Genomic DNA, 21,619 nt, shown 5'->3' on the forward strand with positions numbered 1-21,619 from the left:
GCCGGAAAAAATTTTTTTTTCAAATATTCTAGTGATTAAAACTTTTGTGAGTTGATTTTTTTACCATATAGTTTTAACAAATTAAACACATTTTTACCAATATTTACTACTTTTTGTAACAAATATGGTTTTAGTTAACAACTAAAAGTTACAGTTTAAGGATGAAATAGTTTAAAATTTACTAAATTCAGAAAAATGAATATATTTTGGGTACTTTATGTGGGGAAAACCATCCTTATTTGTCAGTTGCAGACCGTAAGAAATAAAAGAAGCATCTCTGATCGATTTTGACAGTCATCGATTTTTATTGTTATTCGTAAAGTTCTTGTTGAATTTCAATGAGTCTGCAAAAGCGTCTACTCCGAAAACTTTCTCTATTATATGCTTTACGGGTTATTGCACAATTACAGTATCTCAAATAAGAATATAATAAATACAGAATCACCTTAATAGCTTTGCGAATTTCGATAATAAATAACACAGCTTTGGAAAGTTTTAATGGCCTATTATTGGTTCCAACTTGTTTATTCAATTAGGATTTATCTAAACTTTCTTTCCAGTTTTTGCACTTGTAATTGCTCGTTTTTTAGACGGGAGAGGGTAATATATCACCTAGTGTACATCTTGTTCGATAAAAAGTCTCACTTCAGACCGGTAAATCATAATTTAGTCGTGTGTGTGAAGATGCGGTCTGCAATTTCCTCGTGATAAAATATGTGTCAACTTTGTAAAATGAAATGTGAACTGCTGCCATTTATTTTGATAATGTCCATAAGTAAGTGTAACGTACGATGTCCGCTTAAGATTGAAAAGTTGCTCCCTTTCTCCGCTTTTTCAAATTAGCGAAGCAACTCGCTATAAAATCACCAATTCTTACAAATGTTTTATGATCGGAAACTGTAAAAAGAATCCGCCGAAATGGAAAGGTTGTGTGCACAAAGATGCGGAAGCAGCTTATTATGTTATGCAAAGCAGAATTATTTGCATGTAATGTATTAAGGCAGTTCATTTTCTTCAAGCCCTTGCAAGATGTATAAGCATTTTTCCAATCTTTGCAAACTAAGCGTCTTTCAATCAATCCTTGTAACACACCTGCCTTGAGACTAATATCAAGCCTTAAAACAACAATTTTTTTTTACAAGTTATTGATAAAAACATTTTGATTGTCATGACTCACGACAAGATTAGTCTTTAACGAACTGGAAACTTGAGATAAGACTGAGCAAATTTTATTCTTTTTGATTTAAAAACTCAAACAGGGAACGCACTGTTATTTTTTAAACTTTTCTCATTTGCTCTCACGATTCAATATGTAAATTAATGAACTTTTACATTGCTTTATAATCTCAGGACTATTACTGAAAATGTACTCTTTAACATGAGCACACGTTATCGCACGATATTAAATTATCAAATTATGTAAGCTTACTCAGACACAAGCTCGCTACATAAATTATTTTAGAGATGTGATAAAACTCGATAAAACTGAGAAAATATCGAACACTTTATTTCCTATGCTGTAAAACCAGAGAATAAAGTGCCAGCTATTCCGAACTTCCGGAATCGCGTACGATGTACTAGCGGAAGTACAAATGATCTGGAAATGGAAACTAATCATGAATTGCTGGAATCACAAAAAGAATATTTTTTCCAAAAATATAAAATATAACGAATTACTTTGTGATAGAATTGGTGTAGAGCGTTTCATCTCGATTTTGAAGTGAGTTAAAGTGAATTATTGTCACCGCTTTATTTCTACGCTTAAACAATTCATTTGTACTTTCATTTCCATTAAAGTTGCTTCAAACACATTTAATCATTGTTTCTTCGCCAAGAACAGTAATAGAAAATAAGTAAAAGCGTCTTAACAGTTTAGAAATTATGACTCTTTCTTACCAAAGCACATAAACGTAAAATGCGACGTAATGAAGCAAATTAAAAGCACCCATTTTTGTTTAAATAAATTTCAAGCAAAAAGTTGAAAAATGTGGGCGAAAATTCGGATGTTAAATGTGACATTTCTCGAGAAAAGATGCTTTGCTGAGAGATCACAAATCGACTTGCGCCGGATCTCGGAGTTCGCCTTTTATTTTTGGCAAACCATTAATATGAAAGGGTGAAAAATTTCACTCATCAATCATATCAGACCGGAATATGAACCGAAATTTATTTTTGAGTGGAAGTGTGTCTATCGATTTTCGGGAAATTGTGCTCTCTCTTTCTGAGATATTAAATTTCAATTTTTGGGTGGTGTGTATAAAACCCTTCGCGGGCACCTTGCATGCATATAAAAGTATATTTAAAATTTTACGACCCGAAAATACTACATAGAAAAGGTTTCTTGTGCTTTTCGCGGGATTAAGTAAGCTTTCCTCGTCGTTATTTTTTATTTATTGGGCCTAGTTCCACAATAGATTGGGTTTTTTTTTTAATTTTTGGAAGTTATTATTTCCTGGGGTCGAGGCTGATGTAAATGAAGGTAACAGACAAAACATTGATTTTAAGTCTCTCGTCTTGTAAACCTAATTAGATTCCCCGAGTATTGTGTTTTACGAGCAAAACATCAAACAGTGAAAGTCAAAAATTTCAAGACTGTGTTTTGGGATTAATCCTGTTTATAGCTCTCAGTTAATTGAAAAATTTTATTTGATGGGAAGGACGAGATCTGCCAATCATATGTCACATATTTTGTTTGTGAATTTAAAGCCGGCATAAATGGGAAATTTGTTTTATGTTCCCTCATAAAGTTCATACTTCAATAAGTCCTGTCTGATGAATGTGCACAAAGCTAATAAACTGATTTTACTGGTTGTATTTAGTGACAATTTTGCCGTTGATCAAATAAATTTAAAACTTTTTCATGCATAACTGTTTCATTTAACAAATAACTCGACGTGAACTTTATAAAAGAAAAAACGAAACTCAAAACGTTACAGATTTATCGAATGCTGGAAATTGTTTCAACTGTTCTGAACTTGGCGAACACGAAATTCTCTAATGTGATGAAACTTCTGAAATTGAAATCACAGTCGATTATTTCCCCGTCCCATAATTTCCCAGAAACAATAAATGTTTACCAAGAAAAAAACTACATTTCGATATTCCGAAAAAACAAAGATTGTTTTATGAGAAAATATAAACACGTTTGTATCAAAACATACGTTCATAAACGTCTATCATGAAATAGCTGTTGGGTTTTATTTCTTTCTACAAATAGGGAAGTGTGTTGCATTTTATACTATCCAGGAAACAGTCTTAATAAAATGCCTCGAGATTAAATCTGCGCCAGCACGAATGTACTTATATTTTATTTATGATGCCATTACTCCAATTAAAAATTTTATTTCGCTGACCACTACTGGAAAAATTAAATGTGTTTCGAAACATGTAAATTAAAGAGGAAAATTAAATTCTGGTGGTTCGTTCTAATTGGACAAATTGTCAACAACAGAATTTTAGTTTATTTAGTGTTGCAAAAATGCACTGATATATAATTTCAATCAATGGAATTGCTGTTGAATAAATTCCGGGAAAGCAATGAGGTAAGCTCAATTCTCAAATAAATTCTTCATTCAATTTCAGTTAAGCTGAACAGTCGAGTCGAGATAACGGAAGATGTGTGAGCTGTACAAGTATATGTTTGGAAACAGGCAAATGGTTATCGATTAGATCCTTGAATAAGGTGCAGACAGAGCAGTAAGTCACGGATTGGCCTATTCTATATTTTATTATCCGTGCAAATCGCCAGAGAGATCGATTTCCATTCCGACATTAGTTATGAAATATTCCGATTTTATTTATTTTTTATGGCTTTGACCCGAATTCGGAGGTAATTTATTTTTTAAAGCGGACACTCGTTCAAATTAGAATAATGAAACGCGTTGGGGTCATGAGGTTCAACAAAAATATTTCATCCTTAAGACGATTTGCACCGTAGAGGGAATTTTGCCGGTATTTGGTGGTTTTGTCTCGCCTCAATGACATAATCGCATAACATTTATATTAGCGAGTAGCACTTTGGCTTAATTCATACGAATTGCATGTTATAATGGCTCTAGTTGGGGTCATGTATATGATGCAAAATATCTCAGCTGGCTTTCATGGCTTGGCGTAATGTGGATGGAGTATTTATCACCGCATTTCCAAAAAAAAACCGTTAAAATAAACACCAGAATTTGTGCACATGAGGGGATTATTTAACTGGAATTTTTATTGCCCATTTAACTCTAACGCGAAATGTGTACACTTTTTTAAAGCCAAACAAGAAAATGCTAATGAGAAGACCCACTTTATGTCAGCAATCGTAAAAGATAAAAATTGCTTTATGTACCAGGTGCTATTTTAAAATTATCTTGAAACGGAGAACGAATTTATTGCGAGCATGGCCTTAATGGATGCGACTTTTTCTCCTTTTGCAGACTTCGACAAGATCAAGGAACTCTGCAACATGCACAGCAGGAACGGCGTGTGGGAAGCCCCATTTTTGCTCCTGCTTTCATCTTTCTTCAGCGTTTACGGTAAGTTCACTTTACTCAATTAATTAATCTTAAGCAAAAACTACCAACAAAAAGACAATAAAATGTTCTTCTTCATTTCTTCGACTCGAACACAATTTGGTATAAAATAAGGTTTGTTGAAATGATACATTTATTATTTTTTTAACATTAACTAAATTTGGAAAGCAGTAAGAGGTGGTGGTGTAAAAAAAGTTAGAATTTAATAGAATACCTTATTATACTTTATTAAGTGCAATGATTTACAAAATTTCTTAATCTTGGAATGCGTTTCCGATGTCGTAAGATCGGAATTAATGATTTTGCGTTGTTGGTTGGAGTTAATTTGGTAATAAAGTTCGTGCGAGGCATACTTGTAAGGCAACGAATCTATACAAAAAACATCATCTGCTGAAGTTATTTAGTAAAGTTAATAACGTTAAGCGAGGGTGAAATTTTTTGCGGAAATTTCAGACCCAGTTATTCCCGAAAATTCATTATCGAAGATGAGATCTAGCACGCATTTCAATAATTTGTCTAAAGTTTGTGGGGCTTGTAAATGAAATTCGTATGTGTGGTAGAATTGCTTGTATCAGAAATCGCATAAATATTGCTGTTGTTCAGTTTGCCGTTCGAAAATTACCTTTTAGCATCAGATAAAAGCAAGCAGAGTCGCTTACAAATTTGATTCCGTCTTCTCAATTCGCTCTTGCATTACTTCTATTGTTCTGTTGAGCATTTCCGTCTCCACTGTAGGAAATTTATTCTAAAGTGTAGTTTACAACATCCTGTTAATTGCGTTGTTGGTGCGGCCGACTTTACATCAAGCCTTGAAACACAATGCATTTGGGGTTTTCTGTGCAAGAAGTGTAACCGACAACTTACGGGTTACTTACTTATTACATGTTAGATTGTTGTCTCAAAATTAACACAACTTAAATTGCTTCGACCACCGGAAATGGACTCGGGAAAACAACAAAACACTAAATTAGAACAAACAAGAGCAGATCCGCCAAATTGGACGTTTTGAATTTCAATTTGACGGTAGAGGATAACGCTTTGGCCGCATATGAAAATTCGGCCTCTTGAGAACGACACGGGAATAGTAATTAAACTTTTTCGTGACTTTTGTGACTCAATTCGTGCGACTTGAATTTTATTCCGACTGACGTTATTAAAATACAAGGGCATGGAAACCTGTTTTGAACCCTAATACGATTTGTTTAATTTTATTTTTAAATTACTTTGGCTCAAAATTTATTGGACTACATAAATCTACATAATTTTACTCTATTCAATCTTTAATCAAGTATTTTCACACAAACACATATTTTTATTAGTTTTAACCAAGTGTGGCTCAAACTGTCTAAATCACTTTTTGGGTTAGTTCGCTTCATTTAACTTGAGGTTTAATTTAATGCATTAGGTTGGAACACATGTAATCTGCATTAGTTTTAATCGATTTAATCTTAAAAGCTGGATCAACTATTTCGATTTGTAAATTAAATGAGTCTTGGGTGTATTTTTGACTTGGGTCAGGGTTGAATCTAATTTACGAATCGTTTGACCATTACTTTGGTACAAAGTGACAGAATCAGGACTGGAATGAATTTTATTTCAGTTTCAATCTTTTATTTTCTACTTCGTGCTAATATTCTTTCTGTCGGCAGTAATTCCTATTGTGCTTTGTTTTTCTCTCACAGTGCAGAGTCGGGTAACTCTCATTAAAATTACATGTAGAGATAATGCAGTTTTTGTTGTTTGTGTTGAAAAGGTTAACAACCGCTTCTGTGTTAGCGAAATTGCTAGAGAATTAGGTTTAACTTGGGTGTAATTTTAATTAGATTCTATGGTTATACGGCGGTTTCTCTTCGTTGTCCTATTTAGCTTCGAAATTATACATTAAATATAAACAAACCCCATCATGCATGCTATAAATTTTCCCAAACTTATTTTAGTTTTAATCGGGACAACCAAATTAATTGTGCACAAAAGTTGTGCCACAAACTATATCACTGTGGTATTAAAAAACGTTCCATGTACCGTGTTTTACTAAATTTAGCCATTTGAGCTTTGTTTTTACTAAAAATCTGCTGAAAACTCTATGATTTTTTAATCAGGATGGCATGTTTTTAATTTATTTCTGTTATTTTTATAAACTGGCTTTGCAGTTTATTTAACTAGAAAAACACTAAAGTAAGATTTAAAATGGTGGATGCGCCGGGATAATTAAACTTTTCTGAATAAAACGGTTTATTAAACGATTTTGCAATAATAAGTCCAATATTTATTTTTAAGTTTAATTTAAAAATTATAGCTGGTGACATTTTTGCAGTTAGTCCTCAATTAAAAGTTTAATTAAGAACGCATAAGCGGTCTAAAATCAGATTATGTAAAAGCTGTGGATAAAATTTTGTAGTAAAATTTTGCTTATTTTCTCGAATAAGTTGGTTGGCTTAATTAGAATTAGCGGAAACTTTCGAAGATTTTTGTGTTGATTATTGTTAACAAAGACAAACACTACATGAAGTAGACCTCGTCTGATTAAATTTAGCTCCAAATGCCCTGCGGCAAACTCACGAAATAAAGTTTGGCGTCGTGTCATACCGACAAAAATTCTTTGAAATCAGTTAAAAGAATAGAACTTTGCTCTCAGAGCTTCACTTTATCTACTATCAGTTTTCGTAAGAAGCCCAACTTCACAATCACAAATTCTTCGCCTTAATTGATCGATTTGTTTCTTTTGGAAACTCGGGGCGTCACTTCCATAAACAACTTTTCTTTATTAGATCGAAAAAAAGTTATTGCAAGCATCCGAATAGTTTCCAAAGTCATTGGTTTGCGTTGCGACGATAAATTGCTGCAGACAGCAATCAGAAATGTGTTAAGTTCGATGTTTAAGCTATTTGTTTATCCGCGGGGGTTTAATATCAAGCCGAGTTCGGAATGAGCTTTGCCGCCCACAGGTAACACATGCAGAGAACGATTTCGAAAACTAAAGCTCTTGTCTGATACCGTCTGAGCCCTCAAAGCTCCTACTGAAACCCCCGTTTTTATCTGATTCTAATATTAAACTAATGAAAGTATAATTTATGGGATTCAGCGGTGTTTTTTTCGGCGCTAAAAGCAAACAAGGACAAAAGGGCGAGTCGCACGGTTAATGCACTCTTGTTAGTCTTCTAATGTGTGCCGAGCTTAAAGTTAGGTAAATATTAGCACAGAACGAAAGCAGGCTTTAGCCCCATGTCGGGGTTTATTTGAAGTAATGTATCGGCACGCAATATCGATGAGCTCTGATCAGAAGCTGTAAATTGAAATATTTCAGCCTACGGAGAATTTTCCACATCAAAGGATGGTTGCTTCAAAAGAATTCGGTTCGGTTAACGACGTTAATGTGCGCTGCGTGATTTCTCGGAATTTTCATATAGAAAAGTCTATAGTGTTAATTACAGACAGACCCCAGGGTATCCACTTAAAATCTTTGCACAGAAAAATAAAACAACATTTCTAGACTATAATCCGTTTACAATGACTCAATTTTATCTAGAATTATTATGCAAGCTCTGTATAGTAACTTATTTAAATTTAATTCTGTATTATATCTTGAGGACCTAAATTAAACTTGCTCTGGCTGGAAAGCGGCTTTATTGTAAATATTAGACTTAAACCTTTCTCATTTTATCGCTAAAACAGGAAATGTGTACAAGGTGCATACTTGCTTTCACCAAAAATCACCGTGAGTTAAACAAACAGTTCAGACCAATTTCCAAATACAGTAAAAACTGTTTTATAAGCAAAAATTTTAGCCTAAAATAACAACATTTTTTCGCTGCATTGCGTTAACTTCTGAAGGCATCAATTTTGTTGAAAGTCGACATCACATGCGGATTATATCTGCAATATCTCCGTTTTACCCCAGAGACTATTGCTGAGTGCCTTGACGTCCGCAAAATCCTTGTCATTGTAATGCGTTTCTCAATAAAGGCCAAAACACTGAATCAAGTCAAGAAAGACTTGAATTTCTTGACTTTACAGTTTTTTTTTTCTTTTGGTTTTCCTCTCTTGTCAAATGTATTTTACTATTTTTCAAAACTATTCCCCACCTACGTCGCTTTGACACTAATATACCTAATGAAATGGTTTTGAGAAATAGTAAAACACATTTATAAAGAGAGGAAAACCAATAGAAAAAAAATTGACAATAATTATTCAACATAGAGCAAGTCCATTGTTTTATTGCAACAAAGCAGGTATGGGTATTTTCGCCCGAAGCAGCTTCAATTACCTTGTGTTAAATTCTTCCCTAATTAGCTAGACAAAGGGTGGGTAATATTAATAGCAAGTAGTAATTATTAATTATTTGCCTTCGCGTATAGAAAGTGTCTAAAATTTTAATTGAAACCGACATCGGTTTCATTTCCTTTGAGAACTGGTTGTTAAAGTTTTAACAAATTCGAAATTACAATTATTTCTTGTGTACGAAGTTATGACAAAATATTATGTTTTGTTAGGAAAGTTTGCGACTACTTTACATACGTATATTGCATATATGCAGTCGGTTACAAAAGTTTAGTGCCATTAAAGCAGTTAGCTTTTATTATGCAGAAAGCCAATGCAAGTTTTCAAGTATAAAGAAAGCAAAGTTTTGTGGAAAAAAAAACAAATTTGTTGTCAGAATGGTTGAGTTTCTATAACTTTAATTTGCGTTTCTCAATAATCTATCAATTTCCCTGGACTAAAACAAATATTATTTTAGTAATGCAACTCGAGAATTGCATGATGTTTAGTAGTTGGAGCGCAACTGAGCAAATAAATTGTCATTTTGCAATAAAATTACTTCAATAATCAATCAAATAAACCGCTTTGCAGTAAAACTGGATTTTTGTCAAATTTCCCTCACGTCGCAACTCGATGAGGAGGTATTTAAGTTTTATTATTGTTTCTTATAAAAGCGAATGAAGTTGTTTGCGCTTCTCTAACTTTGATTCCCAAATGGTGCGTAATACTTCCTTACTTTGGTCGTTTAAACTTGGTATATTGTTTTAAACAGTCGTGTTTAAGGAAAAATAAAAAGTACTAAACGTTAAACCTTATCACGTCTGTTAAAAATAAAAAACTTCCTGAAGAGGCTTTCTCGCCGTGATAAATTCTTATTTAAGGCGAAGTAAAGCACACACAAAAGAAAATAAAACGTATCGGGCACACCTATTTCGCATATGTTTTATTCAGACAAAATCCCTAAGGGGCACAAGAAAAGGAATGCAAAAAATATGAAAATTTAATCTCATTTAATCTTTTTTTCTTGGTATTAAATTATTACGGTTTGTAACAGTTTTACTGCTGAGTTTTGCAAGGAAACTCGGAATAAATCTCTTCCTGTTTCATTCAACAAATCGTTTTATTACGAGACAAAACTAGTACAATTAACACACATTTAATTGTCATTTAACTTTTAATTAGAACGTTAAATTCACGCCGCTGATAACTACATCGATAAGGAATGCACGTTGATAGAGAATTACTTGTAAAAGTTTAAATGAGCGTTTAGCGGGTTCCTTCCGGGTGTTAAAGACTTTTTTGTTCAAAATTGATATTTTAAGTGTGCAAATTAACGAATTTCCGCCACACAAAGTTACGTTTGTTTGTCATGAAAGGATTAGGACTGGTTGGATTGTGGCCTCATCTAATAGCCACCTGAATTCCTGGTCGTCCTTCAAGTAATTAAGACAAACGACTCGCTTAATGAAATTTGGAGTTGACTGATAGATGGCATGAGGGTTTCAAGTTCTACCCCAAATATAAAAGTTTTTGATTGCATTTTATTAAAAAGTTGACGTTTGATTCAGAAAATTACACCACAACTTTTGTTCAAGTTTGTGACTTTATTATAATTTTGAAAAGAGACGAAGTGGAAGTTCTTTAGAAAAAGCAGAGATTTATAACTATGAATTTATAAAAGATGTGTTGAGATTTATTGTTGTGGCACAAACATAAATAAAGTTGATATTGAGTTCGAATAGAAAACAGAGAAAACGTAAGGAAAAGTTGTAGGAAACTATTTATTTACAACTCTTTAGAGTTTTGTCAAGTGATGGCCTATTGGCTTTGCAAAAACTCGCCTCAATAAAATGATTTTTTTAACTTTTTAACATTAAGATTTTGCGTGTGAAGGTTAGTTTGTATTTAAAACAATCCCCGATCGATAAATGATAAATTCCTAGTGCGCCATAACTGCGGCGACTGTGATTTATGTAAAATTTAGAAGCGTCACGTTGTTGCTATAATTTCCTCTAATTACAAATCACAACAGTCCGTCTAATTAAATCCCTGAAATAAATAAACTTGGCAGAGAAGGCGCAATTACGGATTGTTTTTTCTCCATTCCAGATTCGAATTTCAGTGTAAATTGCCGTTTGAATCGGCCATAATTTACATAAACTTTCTATAAAAAATTAAGAGAAAACAAATTATTTTTTTGTGGTTTTTAAAAGACTTTCCCTCAAAGAAAAATGGTCGTATTTAGATTTGAATAAACTATTTTAAAGCTTTAAATTTCTAGTTTTGAGATCTTGTGTCAAAAAATTTTCTGTGTTACGATTATTACACAATCCTAAAAAATAACGCGAGAAAAAAAATTGTAATTTTTTTGGTCCACGGACTTGAGAAAATGTTTATTAGTTAAAAAATCAGCTTTAATTTGCTTTTTTGTGTTCTCTTTACTTCAATTTGTCGCTTAGATATTTGACTTTTAATGAAAAAGGAACTTTTTGCCTTTGATCATCAATACCTCGGCAACCAAAGATCGCAGAGATTGTAAGAATAATTTCAAAAAATGGAATAGGTTCCCTAAGAGATGTTTTTACCATTAAAAAAAAATGTCACTTTTAATATTGATTTAAAAGAAAGAGAAAAAGTAACTTTTTTGTTGTTTTAGTAAATCTACCGCGTATTCACAAATATTGATAGGGAGACTAATATGTCCAGTAACTTTTTTCTTTTTAAATGGATCCAACAAATTGTTTTCTTGGACCGATTAATCAAAGTTTTACAAAAGAATTTAAATTGTGTAATCTTCATCAAAATGAAAAAAAAACATTTTTTACAACTTTTTTCACAATTTTGAATGTTAAATCTGAAAAAAAAGTTTTTTTTATATCTAAAAATTTGTAAAAAAAATCAAGTAATACTGACTAATTTTTGAGACTATTCATCTTTTATTAACCACTTTTGAATTTTTTACTGTTATTAATTGATTTTCTCTTTTGTACTAGTTATACGAAAAATTATATTGTTTTTAAATGTTCTAATTATTAAATACGAGTATGTACATTAAATTCAACGAAAATAGAAAAGAAGAAATTGTTTTTTTGTGTAATTGTTTTCAAGTTCTGCAAGTTATATCAACAGTATGTTCAGAAAATCCGAAAAGCAACTTTTTATGTCATTTGTATTACTTTAAAAACGATTAATTTATCAAGTTTTTTTGTTTATACTGATTAGTGCCCAGAATGTATTGTGTGACCCTATTCAGCAGGACTTGATTTTTTTGTGAAAAATATCTAAACCATTTATCCCTTTCTCTATCTTACCTGCGGCGTAACAAAGAATGGAGCTATCAGTTTTTGAATGGTCGAAGAGGTAAACAAATCGCCATCGTTAATTTTATTTTATCGTCGACATAAGCGGTGCTAACTCTTTTTCGTTAGTTTCACTTCCGTCCAGCTTAAAACATAAATCTGCGGCAATTTTGGATGAGATTTAATAATTAATAAAGCCATTTCGTGCAAAAATGCAAACATTTTGTAACAAATGAAGCGCATTTGCGATGTTTACAGCTGGGTTAGTCTGACATAGTAGCTGTATCAAATTTAATGCAGTCTTTATGTAGGATTTGAGCTCGAGAGGAATTAGTGCTCGACGAGAGGTGTAATTAATGTTTCATAATCGAAACTAGTGTCTGCAACAGGAGTTCATTATAGATAATTTACGACGCAATGAAAATATGGTTGTGTGCGAAAACTTTGCGAAAAGTGTCACAAGATTGTTTACTGAGGGTTGACACTTGGCCAAGGGGAAACTTTGCTTCGAGGGTTCTTAACTCAACTGATGTAAAAAAATGTTCGAAAAACGCTTACAATAATTGTGTATCAGTGCCGGCGGCGAGGCCCATATAAAAAACAATAACATTACCATAAACCAGAGACATGATTAGGGATTGGGCGTGCCCCAGGCCTTTGTCTAATATAAATTCAGGATCGGGGAATGGCATTTGCGGCGACGGAAACAGGATCGCTAAACGCGGTTTGAGTTTTTTGGGGATTTCTGAGAAAAATGTCGAAGCGCATGGAATTAGAGATCTACATAGCACAAGACTGGCTCTGATAGATAGCGCAATGTGAACTGGATGGCCCCTGAATCCTGAATTATGGACCATTTACACGGCCGTCTACAAATATTCCCATTTTCCGACAATGCGCTACTTTATTCGATAAAATTTCTTACATGTATCGCTAACAAGAAATGAAGTGCTTTCGCCACCTTCGTTTCTATTTCCACTTCTCAAATTCAACGCAAGAAAAATTGCCGCGATTTGTTACGCGAGACTCGGTCTACGGCCGAAATTATTTCATGGCGCACCTTCGAGCAAACGACAAGCCGAAAACACGAACGATGCTGTCAGTTCCAAAGGATTTACAAGAAACTGTGTTTTGCAATTTTTGTTAACATCAATTAACAACTAGAAAACAAATTTTATGTTACTGACTCCATAGCAAATCTATAAACTGGAGAAACAGGAAAGTAAGATTATTTTTTCTCTGCTCTCGTTGGCGTCGACTTTTTAAATGATTAATATCATACTGGATAAATTAACTATCAATGTAAATACATAAAAAAATTTGATCTCTTACGTTTGTACTCGCCGTACCACTTAAAGGGGTTGAGTATAAAGAATTACCAGAAAAAAAAAACAATTTATTCTCCATATTCTTGCTGCTTTATTATTTTTCAATATTTAAAAACTTTGATTTAGTAATAATTACATTTTCTACTATATAAAAGAAAATCATTGTCCTATGATAAATAGTTTTAAACTATTGTGAATTTTGCAGTTTTCTTATGCCAATCGGCTTTCCGAAACATTTTACCCACCTACGTATGGTTTAAAACATTATTTATTTTGGATATACTGTCGAAGAAATTTATAAAATAATAAGAAGGAATAAACATCCATCTTTGGAACCGAGGACTCTTACAGGCTCCTAACTAGTTTCTCATAAGAACAAAAAAATTTTGATTTTTTGGTAAATTTATTAGTCAATATCTCAAAAACTATGCATCGTAAGAATATTTTGACCTGTTGCATCGTGTTCAGCGTCTAGAAAACCATATTTTAAGCGGTTTTAAGACGATTTTATTTCGTAAATTTTTAAACTTGACTCAATAAGTTTTATGTACTTTTTTAAGTCTTTAGGACTTCTATAAATGTAAAAAAGGTTGCATGGAACAATTTTAAAGTTGAAAAATTTTTGATTTTTGTCGAGATTTTGGTCGATTTTTGGTACCCGAAGCGGTCTATTGCCAATAACTATGGACTTATTGGTGATAGCCTCTTATGCTTGGTACCGTTAGAAAGAAAATTTAATTATCTATCATATACAAAAAAGATCAAGTGTTCTACGATAAATAGTTATCAAGAAAATTCCTGATAAAGTCAAAAATTTATCGAAAATATAAAAAAAAAACTTTATTTTGTACTCAATGTTAAAGAGTGCTTTTATCAACTACTTTCAGTAGATAAAATAGTCTTTTATCGTCTTGTGAAATAAAGTAATTTTTATCTACTGTTTATATTCAAGAAATTCTGGTAGGTGAGTACAAAATAAAATGAAATATTATACACGACGATAAAGATTGTTTATCTACTTGTGAAAAATATCCACTCGTGACTTCGTCACTCGTAAACTTAACCTTTTCACTCGTAGATAAACAATTTCTTGATGGTCATGTAAATAAATAACTATAATTTTGCGGCAGTTTACAAAATAAAAAAAGAAAAAAAATTGTTAACACCCCTCCCCACTCCCCTTTGAAAATGGTGGTTTTGAATATGTCTCAGATTCGATTTAAACCTATCTTATCCGATTGATTTTGACGCGTTTATTACGAATCTGTCGAGCTTTTTTCTCTACTTAGACGCAAAATTGTATTAGCTACGAGATTGTAAAACGTATATCTATGATTCTTCTAATTACACTATGAATACGAAATAGGTATAAAAGTTTGTATTTTTGTTCAAAAATAAAAAGCAAAATTTTTACGACTGTAACTAGAGCTAATTAAATTAATTAACCCTTTAGCTGCACCTCGGCAAAATAGACAAAAATTTTCTGTGTAAAGATAAAAGTAGGCCTTTTGGCGTGCACTTTTTGAGTGTCTGAGGAGTTTTAATTGTTCCTACTTTGTAAAAACCTTCGTTAGCAGGATGTGCCGTTTAAAATCTGGAAATTCGGCTCGATTCGCCGGAGTTAAATCCAGCAGCACGCCTCTGAACCGTTAATTATGTCGCTTTTATGGCTCGTTTTGTGTTTGAGGGATCTCGAAACTAATTACTCGACGAAGAGGGACAGCACATAACACACGACTGACAATGCTTCCAAGTCAAGTTGCGCTAAAACCGCAACTTACCAAACACAAAAGAAAAATGGTTGCGGAGTTGCGGTTGGGAGTTATTCAACTTCAAATAGATGCAGATTTGTGGGTGGGGCATGGCTTTTTCAAGCCTGCAAAAATAGAACAGGAAGTTCTTTTGGTGTAAACAAAGACGAGCATTTTGAGACCGATAAAAGTATATCGAAGGGCGCTCTTTGTGTCGAAATGATGCGTTTTAAAATATAATTTCTTCGTCGTTGCGACTATGGAATGAATAATGTATCTGTCAAAAATCAATAGAACGGTTAGAAAATTGGAAGTATAAGATTGCATTTGAAAGAAATGGGGAGGGATTTTTAGCGCCTGCTTTTTGAGCGAGTAAATACCCGGAGAGCATTCAGATTTTAATTAAAAAATTGTAAATTTAATCAATGGTATTTATTGCTCTTTTAATCACTTTTTTAGTTGCTTTAAGGAGGAAATATTGCTGCGAGTTTCCTGCTGTTGTCTTTCAAGACCGTTGTTAACAATTCAATACGAGTCTGGAATAGGCTGAAGAGAGTATTGCATTGATGGAGAAAAATCAACTTTAATCAAGATATACGGCCTTCTCAATATATTTAAAAGTAATCAATAACCAGGAATTGCCTAGAGGATCTAAAAAGTCTTGATTCCTTTAAACCCTATTAAAGCTCGTAAAGCAAGAAAGGATTTATCGCTGAAATGTGGAAAAAATCAAGGCACTAATAAATTCCCCAATAAAATTTTTGCCTTACAACAATTTAACACCGTTAAACGAGTCACGTGATCATTTTACGTGTTGTAGCTCCTGTATGAGTTCATTCGTACTTTCTGTAAATTCCCCAACTTTCAGTTCTCATGTTTGTCTGAAATTTCGCTTTTGAGTTACGAGTCTTTTGCAAGTTCCTGAAACTTTCCGTGAGGTTTCATAATTTCAGCGTAATGTGTTTGAGATTTGCAAAATTCATTCAGAATTTACAAACAGACACTTGCAATTAAAAAGATAACCAGTCAGATCTCGCCACGTCTTAAGTGAGTGAAAATTGCGAAATAAATTTCGTTGCTGAGAGCAAAAATTCTGAAACAAAGGGTTACCGTCCTCCCTTATTAACAATAATTGGCGCCAATTATATTGCTGCGCTTTCAAAAGGCTATCCTGCAGTCGTCCGCAGCACTCTTCATTCATGATATTTATTGTTTTAATTTTATTTTTAATTTGGTCGCCGATTGTGCTCACAGAATTTAAAGTGAGCTGCAGAGCTTATCCGCTATAGCCGCCGACAAAATTACAAAAGAATGGTTGAATATTATCACGGACTATAATGTATATAACTGAATTACACGACATAAAATAAGGGTTGTTTTATAGAGGCTGCTAGGAAGGGTTCTCGCTACTTCGCTAAATTCACACCCTAGATAAGAGATGCGTCATATAAAACCGTACCACTCCTAAAAGATCGTATCCTAAGCTGCGAAAAACAACAATCAAATAATTGTAATCCTACATTATACAAACATGTTTTTCTTACCAGAATGCTTGCTTTGCAAATATTAGCTTGCGTTGTATGAATCGGGAGGAAAGGTTATATTTTAAGCACCCTCACAGATTATTAAGATTCCGACACAACTTTAAATCCTACTAGCAGTTGTTATTTGATTATCACTAGTTTCAAACTTATGATTTTATAAAACTAAGTCTGCACCAAGTGCGATTCGGACGACTTTATTTTAGACATAAATTAGTTTAGAGACACGAACAACATCTGTTGAAGATTGCTGGTAATAACCAAAGTGTTTTGATGAAGTTGCTAAGTTGTAGCTTTCTGTCACGCGACATGACACCGCTATTATAATACTTTGAAAACAATGAAGAAAAATTAAGCTTTACAACAATTTATATTGCTTTTTCTTCACAGAAAAAAATACGAAAGATATTACGAAAAATCACAATTATATATTTTTTACTAAAACGTGACAGCTTGAACGCTCTCACACCCGTGTAAAACGTTAGTTTAACCATTTTTGAAATTGACTGAAGGTCAGAAACAAGAATTCAATCATAATTATACAAAGTATAGTAGAGTTTCATAGAGAAAAAAGGTCTAAAAGTGCCTAAATTAACGTTTTAACGAAAAACATTACTAAGAATGCGTTGGATTTCAATCATTCAATCTGACACTTCTGACAGTTGTTGACCTTTCGTATAAATGTGGCTCACACTCTTCAAGAAAATCAAACGAAAACGATAGAAAAACTGAAGTATACGTTAAAAGGCAAAACGGTAAATAGTCTTTGTGCAAATGTCTACAAAGGTGTGATGTATACCTAAACATTACACCTTTGAGGTACAGTTTTGAGACAATTTAACAAAATACATATAAAAAATAAAAAGTTGTGTAATTTCAAAATTAGTTTTTTTGAAGTCAATAAAGGAAACAAACTTACATCTACAAATAATGTCCTTATTTTTATCTCTATAACGATTTATTTTTATTGCCAAATGAAGAATTAAATTTAAACTCACCATTTATGCGTTTATTTGTACAAATTGTCCAAATATTGTCAATTTGTTGGTAACAGTAGTTTTTTATTGCCAACTGAGAACACACTTTTCAATGCAAACATTTTTGCGACTTTGTTATAGTAAACAAGAAAAAGATGAATTTTTCAAATCCAATTGTTGTAACAAATTTAAATTTATCATTTTTAAAAGTCATATGAAAGCACTAATTTGCATTTTTTTTGGAATTAACTGAGAAAAAAAAAATGACGAAATAGTTCCTCATCCAACATTAATTTTTCGTGACTAATTTGAAAAATTAAATTAAATTAATTTCATTATTTTTTAGTCTTTTTCAAAGCAAATTCAAATTGAAATATTTTTTTTTTATGGATAATCGGTGAGATTTTTGAAAAATCTTGAAATTGATTGATTGGTCACATTTGTTAATTTATTGGTCCGTTTACAAGGGTCAATAATCGTCAATAATACCTAATCATCAAGTAAAAAATTATTTAGTGCGCTAAAGTTGAGTGTCATTGTTAGATCTTTAGCCATTCAATTACGTTTTTTAAAATCAATCATTCAGAACACACCTTAGATTTTTCGACAAGAAAAATAAAAATAATTAACATTTTTGTTTTAAAAATCGGCTTTCTTAATTTTCTTTTCTGTTAAATGTCCAATCTGTAAAATTTGACATTTTTGAAAATTTACATAACACTATGTATGTAGGTACACGTAGTAGGTACATTTGTACACATTGTGTACAATTTGTATTTGATCAATTTTTAATTCAAAAACATCGATTTGAGTCGTTTTTGTCGGTTTTAACATTTATTTGCCAAATCTTTCAAAAAAAATATTTCAAAAATTCTTAATACGACAGATTGATTCTTTTTATACAATTAGTGCAAAACTTAGCCGAAAAATTCAAAATGGTTCACAAAAGAATTCAAATTTTCAAACAAAAGATATTTTTTTTGTTATTGTTTTGCTAGAAGCGGCTCACTTAGAATTAAGTACTGCTACCATCAAAAATTTGAACTAAATCGGTTAACAAATAATGAAGTTAGTGCAGTTTTGTAGTTATAGTACTAAACTAGCTCCAAAATGTACACATCAGGGATAAAACCGCTTACCAAATCTTCGAAAAAAATTTCAGAAGTACATACTTGTAATTCAACAGATTGGTTCTTTATGTATGTACAATTAGTGCAAAATTTAGAACAATTTGGTCTCTATTAAGGCCGTAACAATTTTCTGATTCGAAATGGTCTAAAAAAAATTCAAATTCTTCATTGTTTTGTGTTTTTGCCAGCGGTGGCTCACTTAGAATGAATTTCAAAAATTTTTAAATTTTAAGAACATCGGTCAACGATTAATGAAGTTAGAAAGTTTTTTTAGTTGAAGTACTAAGCTAGCCCCAAAATTTGCAAATAAGGGCCAATCTTCACCTAATACGTGATACGTAAAATCACATATAATCAAATTTTCTTCAACGTAAATTTTGCAAGAAAGTGTTTTGTTTGAGTTACACCTTCTTAAAGTATTTTTGTACAAAACATATGTAGTAATGCGTTTTTATTTGAATCTGAAGATGATACATTCAATTTCGGCCATATTTTTTCTAATATAGTATCGAAACTCAGTCAACGTCTAGTAAAATAGAATTTCTGGAGTTCTGATTGTAATTTTTGCAAGTGGTGAATTTCTCAAAACTTTCCATTTGAGATTTGTTTTTAAAAGGAAGTGGTGTGCGTGGGTGTTTGAAAATTGTCATGTGTTGGTTGCAAAGTTATGGTCCGATCGGTTGCGATATAAATGGTTGTTGACGGTTCCTGCAACAACTTAACCTTTTATTGATAAATTTACGACCCGTGCGTCGAAATTCAAACAGAAATTCGCCATAAAACATTTTCTCTTGTACATAAATCAGCGTCGTTGCGTCCAGCATACTAATAAAATCGAAACTATCCGCAATCAAACGTCAATTAAACTTAATCTTGGTCGAAGGAATTTGCTTGTGCTGGGAGAATAAGAATTAGTCGATGCGGTATTTAAAAAATCACCTTTCGAAAAAACTTACACGGAATTTTCTCGACGAGATTGAAATATGCAAGCTGACCCGTTTTATACAAAAGAGCATTCATCACCCTGACAGACTTAGTTTTAATTTTAAATTGAAAAAGGACTTTAAGGAGGCACGCTGTAATTTTTCACAAAGCGTTGCTTTAAGCCATCACCTAACACCTCTCGACTGGTATTTCACACCTTTTTAGCTAAAATATTTTTTTTAATCGATTGATTACTGGAGAAGATTAAGGGATGCTTACTCTGACATTTCCCATTCCCTCAGAGATAGAGAGATTAAATGACACGCTCGGTGTAAATTAATGGGTGTAGACGGACAAGAGGGCTTTCCTTGTACAAACTTAATGGAATATTAAGCTATATCAAAGTATCAAGCACGGCTATGTTAAACAATTACAACTTCCATTATATTCTGATCTAGGAACGGCTTAAAACAATGGCCATCATCAACTCCAAAGCGACTAAAACAAATAATGCAAGCACACTAAAACTTGCTGAACATCAATAAATTTAACGTTTTTTAGTTTCAAATTGTGATAAATTTTGCTCGGTGCACATATTTGGAACAATTATTCCGTAAAAACTCCGACTACATATTTAAATGTGAAATGAAATCGAATTACATTTCAGGTTTCAAAGCCTCAGTAAAATTGTGTTTTCAAATTTGATCCAGCGCCGGAATTAATTGGTTTACAAATCATATCATGCGTGTTTAAATTTAATATTGTGGTAGACACGTATGTGACAAAATGAAAATATTTTAAGCAGTCGATTTTGTTTACTTCATCATAATTGGAATATTTCATTGTTGAAAAAAAATATTTTTTTATTGTTGGATAAATTGCCGACATGGTTTTTGATGATCGTTTCTTTGTTAAATATGCAAAACGCAAAAACTTTATTTTTGAAATAAAGACAGGAAAAGGGTTTAATGGAAATGTTTCGGTTGCTTTAAACAATATTTTCGAAAACCGTAGCTTGTAGTTGGAAAAATAAACAAAGCTTGTTTTTCGACCAAACTATTGCCCCTGGAGTATTCCGGTGCAGCGTTGGAAGTTGTGAGTTAGTAAACACGAGTCAAGCATATCGGTTAAGAATAACCAAGATATTTTGTTTGGGTAAAAACAGTATGCGAGGAATTTAGCGCCATCAAAAGTTATGAAATGGGTATTCACATGCGAGGAATTTTTAATATTTCACCTTTGAGCCAACATATTCCCATTTGTATGTAGATTTAAAAATTCTCTAATAAAAATCTGTTAAATTTTTCTAAAACGCTGCGTGTTATTTACTTAAACCCCTAGTCGAATTTAAAAGTCAAAAATCCGTGTCACACACGCGGTTATTATTTTGTTCTCTGCCTCTTTAATTCAACACAACCTGTCAACAGCACAAAATGCTTAGAATACTGAAAATATTCCCTTCATAAACGGCCTGTTATCCTCATTTATGTTGGGATTGTTGGGGTCGAAATTAATATTGGCACAACGAACTCAGGGTGTAATTATGCGGAGGTTTCAATTTCGTTTTTATTTCGTGTTCGTACTCTTTTTTATTTATTGATCGGCCAAATAATAAACGTAATAAAGGCATTACAAATAACCGCGGGTTCTAGAATCTTTGTGATAAATCTATGCCGGGAAGGAAAATATTTATCCGACATTTCGTAAATCGAAACAACAAATAAATCAAACAATGTCGCCAAAAATAAAACTCTCATTTCGTACAGTGACAGACACACAAGACAGCTCACCGATCTCTGAAACGTATTTTGTTTAGAGTAAAACGTTTCACTGTTTAGTATCTAATTTTCAAGCCCGCATGCCATGTTAGCGTTTGCTTTGTTAGAGAATAATTAGGC

General features: G+C 32.5%; 1 protein-coding gene across 4 annotated transcripts in view; it reads left to right on the top strand.

Moving 5' to 3' along the window:
* Positions 1 to 21,619, top strand: part of LOC123006967 (lachesin) — a 108,502-nt gene that overhangs the window by 45,386 nt on the left and 41,497 nt on the right. For 2 of the 4 annotated variants that reach the window (XM_044401937.1, XM_044401938.1), the window contains exons 1-2: positions 678 to 775; positions 4,419 to 4,517. In XM_044401937.1, coding sequence (XP_044257872.1) covers positions 715 to 775; positions 4,419 to 4,517 — 160 coding nt within the window. In that variant the 5' untranslated portion in view covers positions 678 to 714. Of the gene's footprint in view, positions 1 to 677; positions 776 to 4,418; positions 4,518 to 21,619 lie in introns of those variants that run through there. The other 2 variants (XM_044401940.1, XM_044401939.1) reach the window with 1 other exon arrangement.

The sequence above is a fragment of the Tribolium madens genome, unplaced genomic scaffold, assembly GCF_015345945.1.
Source record: "Tribolium madens isolate multiple individuals breed KSU strain unplaced genomic scaffold, Tmad_KSU_1.1 Scaffold_3;HRSCAF=73;Tcas5.2_LG2, whole genome shotgun sequence".
NCBI lineage: Eukaryota > Metazoa > Arthropoda > Insecta > Coleoptera > Tenebrionidae > Tribolium > Tribolium madens.